The sequence below is a fragment of the Ranitomeya variabilis genome, chromosome 4 (genome assembly GCF_051348905.1).
Source record: "Ranitomeya variabilis isolate aRanVar5 chromosome 4, aRanVar5.hap1, whole genome shotgun sequence".
NCBI classification, from domain to species: Eukaryota; Metazoa; Chordata; class Amphibia; order Anura; family Dendrobatidae; genus Ranitomeya; species Ranitomeya variabilis.
In genome coordinates, this window is record NC_135235.1 from 402,698,172 (window position 1) to 402,713,215 (window position 15,044).

At 43.5% G+C, this 15,044-nt stretch overlaps 1 protein-coding gene across 4 annotated transcripts in view; it reads left to right on the top strand.

The window, feature by feature from the left end:
- The window catches only part of LOC143764928 (uncharacterized), a 53,563-nt gene extending 46,024 nt beyond the window's left edge, over positions 1-7,539 (top strand). For all 4 annotated transcript variants that reach the window (XM_077251047.1, XM_077251048.1, XM_077251049.1 and 1 more), the window contains one exon: positions 3,059-7,539. In XM_077251047.1, coding sequence (XP_077107162.1) covers positions 3,059-4,260 — 1,202 coding nt within the window. In that variant the 3' untranslated portion in view covers positions 4,261-7,539. The remainder of the gene's footprint in view (positions 1-3,058) is intronic.
- Positions 7,540-15,044: the final 7,505 nt, after the last annotated feature.

Below are 15,044 nucleotides of genomic sequence, written 5' to 3' on the forward strand. Positions count from 1 at the left end.
AAGTTAGGGAAAAATGTAATGTGCCAAATGAGGGTTCATCTCGCAGTCCCCATTCAGCTTACAAGCGGGGTGGGAGGCCGTGGCGGTGGAGTGGGGTCACAGGAGGTGGTATGAAGCTATGGGGTGATGCTGCGAGTCCCATCCCAGACTGGTGATAATAATAATTATCGCTATTTATATAGCGCCAACATATTCCGCAGCAATTTACAGTTTAACAGTTCATACACAACAGTTGTAAGTAACAACGTTAACAATACAATAATTAAAGTAAAAAAAGACGACCCTGCTCGTGAGAGCTTACAATCTACAATGAGGTGGGGGAGATACAAAGCACAGGGGCTTATTTACAATGATGGTGCAGCCATCTTGAGGGAGTGGGGGATAGATAAAGGCTGCATGAGCTAGTCGCCAGGCAGTATTTGTGGTGCTATTGGGTGCGGTGGAGTTTGATGGAGGGGGTGCTATGTGATGCGAGGGCTTCTATGACATTTTGTGAAAGCCTGGAGCCCCCGCATAGTTTGAATGTGGTAAACTCTGGGAAAATGGCAGCGTATGCACAGATTGAGATCTCGGAAGACAAGATCTCGATACCGGGATCTCAATCTGCACATACGCCGCCTCAGGCGGCCATTTTCCCAGAGTCCAGTGCATTGAAACCATTTAAGTGTCGGGGCTCCGAGCCTTCAGAAAATGTTGGTATAGCCTAGCACCGCTGTACACCCCCTCCTACAAGCCTGGGTTTCTCAGCATCGCATCTCTGAATACCCCTCCTTCCAGTCCAGGGCCCACAGCATCGTTGACTCCTGCGGCCCCCCCCCCCCCCTTCCCATGGTAAGCTACATTTGGACTACAAGACACACACCCATTTTCCCCCATTTTTGAAGGAAAAAACGGGCGCATTATAGTCCAAAAATATGGTACTTCTTACATTACATGAGTGATTTCTATTGTAAATTCTACAATTGCTCAGAAACTGGCAAATCCTCACAGCGCACAGTGCGTGCCCTGGAGTGATTCAAAAGTCTGCAGTCACACAGAGTGACTGCAGACTTATAATTTTAGACCGGACAGTATAGTATTTCATGCAGTGTTATGAGCAACACATAGTCCTCCATACAGTATTATGGACACCACATAGCCCTCCATACAGTATTATGGGCACTGCATAGTCTTCCATACAGTATTATGGGCACCAGATAGACCTCCATACAGTATTCTGGGCACCACTTAGTCCTCTGTACAGTATTCTGGGCACCACTTAGTCCTCCATACAGTGTTCTGGGTGCCACATAGTCCTCCATACAGTATTCTGGGCACTCCATAGTCCTCAATGCAGTATAATGGGCACCACATAGTCCTCTATATGGTATAATGGGCACCACATAGTGCTCCATTTAGAATAATTGACTCCACATAGTGCTTCTTTCAGGATAACGGGCCCCCTATAATGCTCCAAACGGTGTAATGGGACCCTTTTATTACTCCATACAGCATAATGGCCTCACATAGTGCTCCATACAATATAATGGCCTCACATAGTGCTTAATATGGTATAATGAGCCCCCTACATTGCTTCATGCAGAATAACCAAATACTCACCTCTCGTTTCCGTCGCTCCAGTCTCCTCAGCGTCTTCTGACCCTCTGCACTTCTCTGCGTAGAGGGCGCGCTCTATTGACGTCATCACCTCCTCTGCGTTGAGACATGTAGAGTCAGAAAACGCTGATCAAACCAGAGCAGCTGGGAATGAGGAGAGGTGAGTATTTGAAACAGTTTAAAGTACCCAACTCCCCATAGCGTGCCGGTGTCACCGATGGCGAGTAGGTCCCCCGTCTGTCCAGGGCCCCGACTTGTACCCCTATTGCCATTTCCTTGGCCGGTTCAGCCATAACTCCCAAACAGTATGCTCACTGTCTTGTAATTATAATTGACACAAAACTTTCCTTTATTCCCCATATACAATCTCTCACTCGCTCATCTCACCTATATTTTAAAAACATCTCAAGGATCCAACCTTTTTTCACCCTTAAAACTGCAAAAACTCTTACTGATGGTCTTATTCATTCTCCTCTGGACTACTGCAACTCTCTTTTGATCGGTATCCCTCCAACCAAACTTTCTCCTCTACATTGCATCCTGAATGCGGAGGCCAGGATCCTTTTTCTGTCCAACTGCTTCACTGATGCCTCCATTTTGTACCAGTCATTACACTCACTGGTTGCCCCTCTGCTACAAAATACAATACAAACTTATCTCTCTCGCCCACAAATCTCTCCAAAATTCTGCACTACCTTACATCTCCTCTCTCATCTCTGCTCCGCAACTGACGTAAGATTAAAATCCTCCATATTCTGAACCTCCCAATTCCTTCTCGAAGATTTCTCTCATGCTGCTTCAGTTTTCTGGAATGTACTGTCTTTGACGATCTGACTAAGCCCCCATGTTTTTAATTGTGCTATTAGCTCTGTTACTTTGTGTTGTCTATACATGTCCCCTCTTAATTTTAAAGTTCTGCGAAATATGTTGGTGCCATATACGGTAAATAAAATTATTTGTTACTATTTCATCAGTGCTGAAATAAAACACAAGTGTGGTGCTTTAAACCTGCACGCCCTAGCAGCGTACTGTGCTTTGGAGGAGACTTTTTTGGGCCAGTATACAAAATTCTGTGGCATTTACTCCACATGTGAATGTGGATTCAAGGTGAAAGAAGCCAAAACTAGATTATACCTATAGGTGATGGGAACATCTAATCTCCTGTCCCTCCCTGCCCAGTGACCTCTAACACAGCTGCTTGCTGTAAAGCCAAACTCTGGATCTGTTCGTGCAGCAAATCAAACCCCATGGCTACCTGCACAATCATATAAATACAATGCAATTAGGAAATAAAAGCCATGTGTGAAAAATGGAGCGTTTGAGTATATGAATTAAACAAGTAAGATAAGGTGATACATGCTTTTGAGTTACCTATTGAAAATGAATAAGATTACAGATCCAATGGACTTTTGCTCTCATAGTTTGACAAGTGTAATTGTTGTGTTTCTTTTTTATTATACAGGTATACCTATAAATGACAAAAGTTCATCTGACATCCCTAACCTAAGCTCTATTTCCAGCCATGGCAGTGATCAAATAAGTTCTGTTGTGTCCCATCAAACAAAATCCCTTCCGGAATATGAAAACACTGAAACGGAGAAGACCCCGGAGCTAGCTGCCCTTTTACAATCAGGCCCATCTGGAGAAAATGACTTCAAGGATTATGATTGTTGCACAGCTACAGATCATACACAGAATTGTCAATCTTCTCCTATTAAGGACGATTCAATGACATGGAATGCTGGAAAACTTACTTCAACTACTCATCAGTCATCTATTTGTATTAAAGAAGAACCCGTCTCATGTGAAGAAGGAAATTCAACCAAGACCAGTGTTTTAAACAATTATGATCATATACCGCACTCAAATACACACATTAAAGAGGAATTGATGTCTTGGGATGGTGGAAACTTTCCAGAGTGTGACTTTTATGCACCGGCGGATATTTATCAAGAAGGTAACCTCAATATGTGTACACCAGTAGACCAGCTCTATACAGACATGGGGTTTCTGGAATATGATAACTGGGATATTGGCTCAGAGAATGTCCATCACTCGTCACTGATAAACTTTCCTGAACATGGGGAGCTCTTTACCAATAGATCAGCTTTTCCTATGAATCCAAGGTCTTCTGTGGGAGATAAGGTGGCAGCTTGTTCTGACTGGTGGAAATCAGTTGCTAGTAACTCTAGTATGGCTATCCAGCAGAAGGAGCAACCCATGGCGAGGCCAGTTGTCAGTTATGAACGAGAAAAAAGGTTTCCAAAAACATCTGACTTTTCCCGACAACCCAGATTTAATCCTAGAGAGAACCAGTTTTTCTGTTTTATGTGTGGAAAATATTTCTCAACTAAACCCCATCTCATTCGACATCAAAGGATCCACACCGGCGAAAAACCCTTCTCTTGTTCGGAATGTGGCAGGAGCTTTAACCAGAAATCAATCCTCGTGACGCACCAGCGGACCCACACGGGAGAAAAACCTTTTGTATGTTCAATTTGCGGAAAAAGGTTCATAAAGAGTTCCAACCTTGTTTCACATCAGAGGATACATGGAGGGGATAAGCCATTCTACTGTGCAGAATGTGGGAAATCCTTTATGAAAAGCTCCAGCCTGTTTGCGCACCAAAGGACGCACAGGACAAGAAAATTCCCCTTTTTTTGAGGAGTTTGCATTCTTCTCTTCCATCCCAAATTACTGATTTTAACAAAATATTTTGTATTTAATATAAAATGTACTTTGTAAAAAGCATTGTTAGATGCAATATGCCTAAACATTAAAGGGAACCTGTCATGTCAAAAAACAATATTATCCTGCATATCTGGTGTTAATCTTCAGCTAATAGCATGCTAAAGTCATGCGGCCACTACATTGAGAGCTCAGCTGCAGGGAGGAAATGCACTTTATTCTTCCCGGCAGCCTCCGGATTTCAGTTATAGAGGCGCGGCTTCAGTCACCGCTCAGTACATATTGAGCTGCCATTGTAACCACACACCAGCACTGAATGACAGTCGGCACGGTACTGATACACTGCTTAGCCGGCGGGTCAGTCAGTGCTAGAGCATAGTTAGCCACACACTATGTACTAGGCGGTGAATGAATCTATGGTGTCCGCAGCTCTATGACTGGAAGGTGGAGGCTACCGGGATAAATAAAGTTCATTTTCTCTGGCAGCCGGTCTTTCAGTACTGCAGCCACGTGCAGCTGTAGAATACTAAGAACTTGCAGATTAACCCCATATCTACAGGGTATAACCCCTTCATGACCGGAGCTTTTTGCGTTTTCGTTTTTCGCTCCCCTCCTTCCCAGAGCCATAACTTTTTTATTTTTCCATTAATATGGCCATATGAGGGCTTATTTTTTGCGGGATGAGTTGTACTTTTGAATGACACCTGTATTGTCTCCAAATTTCGTGGTCTGGGGTTGGGTGAGGGCTTATTTTTTGCATGCCGAGTTGACATTTTTAATGATACCATTTTGGTGCAGATACGTTCTTTGATCGCCCGTTATTGCATTTTAATGCAATATTGTGGCGACCCAAAAAATTTAATTCTGGCGTTTTGATTTTTTTTCTCGCTACGCCATTTAGCGATCAGGTTAATCCTTTTTTTTTTTGATCGAGCGATTCTGAACACTGCGATACCAAATATGTCTATGTTTGATTTTATTTCTTTTGTTTTATTTTGAATGGGGCAAAAAGCGGGTGATTTAAACTTTTATGTATATATTTTTTTTTGTTCATATTTTTAGTCACACTTTTTTTTATGCTTCAATAGCCTCCATGAGAGGCTAGAAGCTGGCACAACTCGATCAGCTTTGCTACATAGAGGCAATGGTCAGATCACCGCTATGTAGCACAATTACTGCATTGCTATGAGCGCCGACCACAAGGTGGTGCTCATAGCAATCCGGCATTAACAACCATAGAGGTCTCAAGGAGACCTCTGGTTGTCATGCCGACGCACCGCTGACCCCCTATCACGTGACAGAGGTCAGCGGTGTGCGTTATTTGCGGCTTGATAGCAGGAAGCACTTGTTAAATGCTGCTGACAGTGTTTGACAGCGGCATTTAACTAGTTAGTAGGTGCAATTCTGCCCTCGCCTATAGTGGGCACATGGGCGCCCACATCGCGGCTTTTGAGGTGGGCTCACCGCCGGAGCACACCTCAAATCGGGGCTTCTGACGTCGGACGTACTATCCCCTCCGACGTCAGAAAGGGGTTAATAGCGTTTTTTGACATGACAGTTTCTCTATAAGTGGGGTGCAGCTTGACTTGTGGGTAATAGCATTTTGATGACAGTTCACAATGATATATCTAGTCTCTGGAGTAAACATGGCCTTCGGATGATGAGATAAGTCGCCTTATATAGGACACACCCAGGGTCAAAGAATGCACAGATGTCAAGGACTGTTGGTGTGCTTTGGCAGATCTGCTTGTTTGTCTCCACCATAGCAATGTTCTTTATTGATGAATAGATGGACGTGCATTGGTTTAAAGTATCCTTCTCTGTTCTTCATGAGCACACCATTCCTCAGCCTTCTGGCTTTCTGGTCTCCAGGGGCTGTGGACTCCTGAAAATTGAAATCTTGGACCAGAAGCATGGTCACTCTGCTGGTTCAAGATGAGCAGCTTTGCCTCTGAAACTTGGAAAAGCACAGTGACTCAGAGACTGGTGGTTTCCAGCAAGCTTCAGATAGGTGCTTGCAGGCCTTAAAGCATACAACCTTGCACGTTGCACATGCTCACTGCCTTAGTAACCGGTTACTCTGAGGACTGCAGAGTGGATATTTCCTCTGGCACAGGGTAATGTCTTCTGTAACTAAAAGGGCTAGAAAATGTTCCCTGTCATCACCTGTATGTATGCTACATGCCCTCCATGGCAACATTTATGAAAACTGCTTATACCCGGGTGACGGAGACTGAGGGTAACTTCAGATGTCCGTGAAACTTCCGACCTGAACTTAACAGCCTCGAATATATGTCTATGAGGCCGTAGAGCTCGGGTGAGGAGACTCAAGGCCAGTCCTTACATCACTGACATCTGAATTCAGCCTAAAATTAGGTGTCTGCAGGTGAAACCATGTGGGTTAAAATGTCTGAATAGGGGAAAAGCCTCTAGAAGTTCACACCAGCCATGGAAAAGTAAGATAGACGTAAGTGATGTGATTCTCCCCTTCCACAGTCACAACTACTAGAATCTATGGTAGATACTGTATGCAGAATATGTAGAGGGCACTCCAGTTTCCCCTCTTCTCTTCAGTTCCTCCAGATTCACACAAGATGAAGGACCTTTGGTCACGTGACCTTGATGTAACCATAGGTCCTTCTGACTTCAGAAATTACCCTGTTGTTCCCGCAATGCTTGCCCTGCTTTGCTTATGGCACAAGTTCATCCCCTGAACCTGTATCATACCTGCACCACACGTTACTGCTGACACCTGCTTCTATTGGCAAAGGTGCAGCTCCAGAGCCTATCCCATCACTGCTTTGCACATTTTTGGCAATAAATGTACAGCATAATGCCAGAATAGGTTACTATAAAGCGTCTGCACTTCCTTCTTAAAGGGGCAGTATAAGGAGTGTAAGCCGGACTAGAGAGCCACTGTCTGAGTGACTGCCATGCAATCTTACATTTCTTCTGCAGCTGCCACCATGGAAATACACCAGTGTACCCGGAATGAAAGCTAGAGGGGTTCGGCATAATCCCGGCAGTAAGGCCGGTGTGACGCCAACTTACATCTGAAAATGATGATCAATATAAACTTTTCGGTATAATTGGTTACTTGAACACCTGAACGTACTGTAGTCTTACAAAATCCCGCACCTTGTAGAAGTGTACCTGGAAAAACTGATGCTGTTTTGAAGATACCAAATATTAGATTTACATTTTTCTTTTGATCGTTCACTTTGCATTTTGTTGATAAAAAAAATAAACTATTAAAAGTTATATTTTTTTAAATCATTCTTACTTTGCAGCATTTTCCCCACGGCCAGGGCCGTATTTGCCACTAGGCACTTGAGGGCACATGCCTAGGGCGGGACAATGCGGGGGGCGGCACCTGAGCAAGGTTTTGTTTTTTTTATTTAAGTCCCGCCCGCCCGCCTACCTCCCACCCACCCTCCTTGAAGATATCATACTCACCCTGCTCCAGCGATGCCTGGTCTCAGCGTCTGCAGCTCGTCCTGAGTGAGCGGTCACGTGGTACCGCTCATTAAGGTCATGAATATGGACATATTCATGACTTTAATGAGCGGTACCACATGACCGCTCACGCAGGAAGAAGGTGCTGCGCCGGGAGTCGGGACAGAGCTAGAGGGATGTTCGGCGCTGTGTGGGAAAGGTGAGTATGGGGGATGGGGGGGATGAAGGAGGATGGTAAGCCGAGCCATGCAAGATGGAAGCGGGAGTGGGGGGGTTGAGAGATGAGCCATGCATACAGGAGGGGAATATGAGTCATGCATACAGGAGGGGGGAATATGAGCCATGCATACAGGGGGGAATATGAGCCATGCATACAGGAGGGGGGGAATATGAGCCATGCATACAGGAGGGGGGGAATATGAGCCATGCATACAGGAGGGGGGGAATATGAGCCATGCAAACAGGAGGGGGGGAATATGAGCCATGCATACAGGAGGGGGGAATATGAGCCATGCAAACAGGAGGGGGAGGATTATGAGCCATGCAAACAGGAGGGGGGGAATATGAGCCATGCATACAGGAGGGGGGAATATGAGCCATGCATACAGGAGTGGGGGAATATGAGCCATGCATGCAGGGGGGGAATATGAGCCATGCAAATGGGATGGGAGGGAGATGAGCCATGCATACAGGAGGGGGGGGAATATGAGCCATGCATACGGGGGGGAATATGAGCCATGCATACAGGAGGGGGGGAATATGAGCCATGCATACAGGAGGGGGGGAATAAGCCATGCATACAGGAGGGGGGAATATGAGCCATGCATACAGGAGTGGGGGGAATATGAGCCATGCAAACAGGAGGGGGGGGAATATGAGCCATGCATACAGGAGGGGGGAATATGAGCCATGCATACAGGAGGGGGATATGAGCCATGCATATGGGATGGGAGGGAGATGAACCATGCATACAGGAGGGGGGGATATGAGCCATGCATACAGGAATGGGGGAGATGAGCCATGCATACAAGATGGGAGGGGGGCATTATACAGTATGGAGCATCATGTGTGGCCATTATACAGTATGGAGCATCATGTGGGGTCATTAGTATGGAGCATCATGTGTGGCCATTATACAGTATGGAGAATCATGTGTGGCCAATGGCCATTATACAGTATTGAGCATCATGTGTGGCCATTATACAGTATGGAGCATCATGTGTGGCCATTATCCAGTATAGAGCATCATGTGTGGCCATTATACAGTATTGAGCATCATGTGTGGCCATTATACAGTATGGAGCATCATGTGTGGCCATTATACAGTATTGAGCATCATGTGGGGCCATTATATAGTATTGAACATCATGTGGGGTCATTATACAGTATTGAGCATCATGTGTGGCCATTATACAGTATGGAGCATCATGTGTGGCCAATGGCCATTATACAGTATGGAGCATCATGTGTGGCCATTATACAGTATGGAGCATCATGTGTGGCCATTATACAGTATTGAGCATCATGTGCGGCTATTATACAGTATTGAGCATCATGTGGGGCCATTATACGGTATTGAACATCATGTGGGGTCATTATACAGTATGGAGCATCATGTGTGGCCATTATACAGTATGGAGCATCATGTGTGGCCAATGGCCATTATACAGTATGTAGCATCATGTGTGGCCATTATACAGTATGGAGCATCATGTGTGGCCATTATACAGTATTGAGCATCATGTGTGTCCATTATACACTATTGAGCATCATATGTGGCCATTATACAGTATTGAGCATCATGTGTGGCCATTATACACTATGGAGCACTGTGGCCATTATACAGTATGGAGCATCATGTGTGGCCATTATACAGTATTAAGCATCATGTGGGGCCATTATACAGTATTGAACATCATGTTGGGTCATAATACAGTATGGAGCATCATGTGTGGCCATTATACAGTATGGAGCATCATGTGTGGCCATTATACAGTATTGAGCATCATGTGTGGCCATTATACACTGGAGCATCATATGTGGCCATTATACAGTATTGAGCATCATGTGTGGCCATTATACCGTATGGAGCACTATGTGGCCATTATACAGTATGGAACATCATGTGTAGCCATTATACAGTATTGAGCATCATGTGGGATCATTATACAGTATGGAGCATCATGTGTGGCCATTATACAGTATGGAGCATCATGTGTGGCCATTATACAGTATGGAGCATCATGTGTCGCCATTATACAGTATGGAGCATCATGTGTGGCCATTATACAGTATTGAGCATCATGTGTGTCCATTATACACTATTGAGCATCATATGTGGCCATTATACAGTATTGAGCATCATGTGTGGCCATTATACACTATGGAGCACTGTGGCCATTATACAGTATGGAGCATCATGTGTGGCCATTATACAGTATTAAGCATCATGTGGGGCCATTATACAGTATTGAACATCATGTTGGGTCATAATACAGTATGGAGCATCATGTGTGGCCATTATACAGTATGGAGCATCATGTGTGGCCATTATACAGTATTGAGCATCATGTGTGGCCATTATACACTGGAGCATCATATGTGGCCATTATACAGTATTGAGCATCATGTGTGGCCATTATACCGTATGGAGCACTATGTGGCCATTATACAGTATGGAACATCATGTGTAGCCATTATACAGTATTGAGCATCATGTGGGATCATTATACAGTATGGAGCATCATGTGTGGCCATTATACAGTATGGAGCATCATGTGTGGCCATTATACAGTATGGAGCATCATGTGTCGCCATTATACAGTATGGAGCATCATGTGTGGCCATTATACAGTATTGAGCATCATGTGTGTCCATTATACACTATTGAGCATCATATGTGGCCATTATACAGTATTGAGCATCATGTGTGGCCATTATACACTATGGAGCACTGTGGCCATTATACAGTATGGAGCATCATGTGTGGCCATTATACAGTATTAAGCATCATGTGGGGCCATTATACAGTATTGAACATCATGTTGGGTCATAATTCAGTATGGAGCATCATGTGTGGCCATTATACAGTATTGAGCATCATGTGTGGCCATTATACACTGGAGCATCATATGTGGCCATTATACAGTATTGAGCATCATGTGTGGCCATTATACAGTATGGAGCACTATGTGGCCATTATACAGTATGGAACATCATGTGTAGCCATTATACAGTATTGAGCATCATGTGGGATCATTATACAGTATGGAGCACTGTGTGGCCATTATACAGTATGGAGCATCATGTGTGGCCATTATACAGTATTAAGCATCATGTGGGGCCATTATACAGTATTGAACATCATGTGGGGTCATTATACAGTATGGAGCATCATGTGTGGCCATTATACAGTATGGAGCATCATGTGTGGCCATTATACAGTATTGAGCATCATGTGTGGCCATTATACACTATGGAGCATCATATGTGGCCATTATACAGTATTGAGCATCATGTGTGGCCATTATACAGTATGGAGCACTGTGTGGCCATTATACAGTATGGAGCATCATGTGTAGCCATTATACAGTATTGAGCATCATGTGGGATCATTATACAGTATGGAGAACTGTGTGTGGCCATTATACAGTATGGAGCATCATGTGTGGCCTTTATACAGTATTGAGCATCATGTGTGGCCATTATACAGTATTGAGCATCATGTGTGGCCATTATACAGTATGGAGCACTGTGTGGCCATATTTTTTTTTGTTTATAATTATTGTATATGAAACTGATCAGCAGTGCTAAATGGGTGTGGTTGGGACGTAGATATGGGTGTGACTAGTTGTGAAATGGGTGTGGTCAGAGGAGTGGCCTAAAATTTGCCGCAGCGCACTACGCGCGCCGCAAACTTTATACCTGTTTCCCTTCTTCAAAAGTTGGGAGGTATGGTACCGCATTTGCCAGATCACGGCAAGTGCCGCAAATCCCATAGGGAATGAATGAGGCCGAACGCAGTGTTGCTGTAAGTGATCCGTTACGCGGCAGATGCAGAAAAACTGACGGATCTGCTGCAAAAGGCTACTTTCACATCAGCGATTATTGCCAAAGTCACTGCCGATGGTGTCATACTCACCAATGGGGGAGGCAGCACTAAAAGTGCCTAGGGCAGCAGAAACTCTAAATACGGCCCTGCCCATAACACTTTTGCACAGTACCGTATGTGGTGTAAGCACAAGACATTGGCTGAAGTTTTAGTTGCTGCAAGATGGTGAGCAAAGTTCGATGTGGTTTACCAGTAGTGGTGTGACCAAGTCAAGGTTGTTGTGATGCTCAGGTCAGCATTCCATTGGCCTATAGAAGGCAACTAGGCTTGGGGCTTTAGGGTTTAAAAAGCTGAATACATCTCGGGTCCTTAGAACTTCTTAAAAAGAACAACTACAGCAGCAAATGTGATTTAAAAAAAATACCCATGATCCTATGCTGTACGCCTACTTCAGTGGTCTCTGCCAATTCTTGTTTACATTTCTGCATTAGTGATCTGATATCCATCATTATGTGACCACAGCAGCCAATAGGTGTGATGCTTGAGACTGCAAAGTCAGTGATTGGCTACAAAGTCACTGGCATGCATCACATAGCTGAAGGATATGTAAACGCTGAGAACAGTAGAGCAGCGGTGCTGTACAGGTGAGGAATTTAATCCCATCACTTCTGTGCCTATTTTCAGTTTCCTGTTCAGGCCAAATTTTACAATTCTCACACTTTATGTAGTAATAATAACTCTGGATCGCTTCAATGTGTCCTAGTAAATCTGAGATACCGTAATTTTTTAGTGACACATTGTGCTTCATGTTAGTGATAAATTTAGGCCAATATTTTTTGGCATTTATTTGTGAAAATATCAATATTTTGTAATTTGCAAACCTTTAATTTTATGCCCTTAATTCAGATATTTATTAACTATTTTGTGTGATATAACTAACATTTCCCATGTCTACATTACATCGGCATCATTTTTTTTTTTTTTAAATACATTTTTGTTAGCAGGGTTAAAAGATGATCAGCCGTTTCTCAATTTTTTCCAACAAAATTTGCAAAAACAATTTTTTTTTTAGGGACCACATCACATTTGAAGTGACTTTGAGGGGTCTATATGACAGAAAATGCCCAAAAGTGACACCATTGTAGAAACCGCACCCCTAAAAATGTTCAAAACCAAATTTGAGAAGTTTATTATTCAGGTGCTTCACAGGAATTTAAGCAATGTGCCCTAAATTTTGCATCTCATAACGGTAACAGGAGAAAATGAACCATACAGTTTGTTGTGCAATTTCTACTGAGTACACCGATACCACATATGTGGTAGAAAACTACTGTTTAGGCGCACGGCAGGCCTCGGAAGGAAAGGAGCACCATTTGTCATGTGGAATGCAACATTTTCTGGAATAGATAAGACATGTCGTGTTTGAAGAGCCACTAATGTGCCTAAACGGTGGAAACCCCCCACAACTGATCCCATTTTGAAAACTACACCCTACATGAAACTTATCTAGTGGTGTAGTGAGGACCTTAAACCCCCAGGGGCTTCACAGAATTTTATAACATTGAGCCGTGAAACTAAAAAAAAAAAAAAGTTTTTATGTTCATTTTTGCCCCAAATTTTGCATTTTTACAAGGGAAACAAGATAATATGGATGGTACAATTGGTTATCCAATTTCTCCTGAGTACACCAATACCCCATATGTGTCAAAAACTACTTTTGAGGCGCAGTGCAAAGCTCAGAAGGGAAGAAGCGCCATATTGGAGTTAATATTTTGCTGGAATGATTGCAAGCTGCCATGTCACATTGGCAGAGCCCCTGAGGTGCCAGAGCAGCAAAACCCCCACAATAAGTCACCCCATTTTACAAACTACACCCCCAATGAATTCATCTAGGTGTGCAGTCAGCATGTTGACACCACATGTGCCTCACAGAATTTTATACCATTGGGCAGTGAAGAAAAAAATAATTACATTTTTACCACTAAAATGTTGTTTTAGCCCCAAATTTTAAATTTTTCTAAAGGCTAATAGGAAAAAATGCACAGCACAGTTTGTTGTGCAATTTCTCGTGAATGCGACAATACCCTACATGTAATCGGGAAATACTTTTCAGGCACAGTGCAAAGCTTAGATGGGAAGGAGTGCCATATTGTACAGATTTAACTGTTCTGGTTTGAGGGTGCACGACCCACTGGGAGAGCCCATGAAGTACCAAAACAGCAGAAGCCCCCATAAGTGACCCCATTTTACAAACTACACCTCTCATTGAATTCATCTAAGGGTGCAGTTATCATTTTGACCCCAATGGTATGTCTCAAAATTATATGCCATTGGACAGTGAAGAAAAAATAACTACATTTTAACCACAAAAATGTGATTTTAACCCCAGATTTTACATTTTCACACAAAAAAATGGGTAAAGCTGGCAACAAAATTTAACACACAATTTTTGCTGGATGTGGAAATACCCCATATGTGGCTGTACAGTACTGCTTAGCCACACGGTGAGACTCTGATGGAGAACCAATTTTCATAGAATAGCTTGCTGACTCCACACACAGAGTCCCTAAGTGACAGAAGAACAGAATCCCCCCCTCAAGTGACCACATTTTGGAAATTACACTACTCTGGGAATTTAACTACCGGTGCCCTACATTATGCCCAGCTCATGCTTCTGGTCACATGTACCCCGTAAATTTAGCGGACTTCCATCTCTACAGAGATGCCAAACATGTGGATGCTAAATGTAGTTTAGGCACACTGGGGCTCATAAAGGAGAGGGTCATTTGAATTTGGGAGAGCAGAATTTGCTGATTTTCATTTTTGGGGGCGCGAGGGGCCATAGCACTTTTCCAGAGCCTTTGTTCTACCAGTAACTATACTTCCGTTAACAGATGACTGACCTGAATGGGGACTCGCTTTTTTTGTGGATTGAAATGAAGCTTTTATTGGGAGCATTTTACATAACATTTTGGATCATGTTTATCCTGTGCTCTATGCTGAGCACTTATCAGGGTTCCTATCTGAATCTCCAAATGACATGATTCAGATGAAACCCCCAAGGGATCTATTCACTATAATGATGCATCAGAGTTACTCTGGACTCCTTCTGGCCTTTATTCAGTGATGTCCTTCTTTTCAGAGTTGCACAAAACTTTGGTCAACCACGCTTTTATACACGCCTAAAAAGACAGACATTGCCAGATCACAGGCCAAACAGCATCCAGTGTCTATATTTGCTTCATTATAGGAA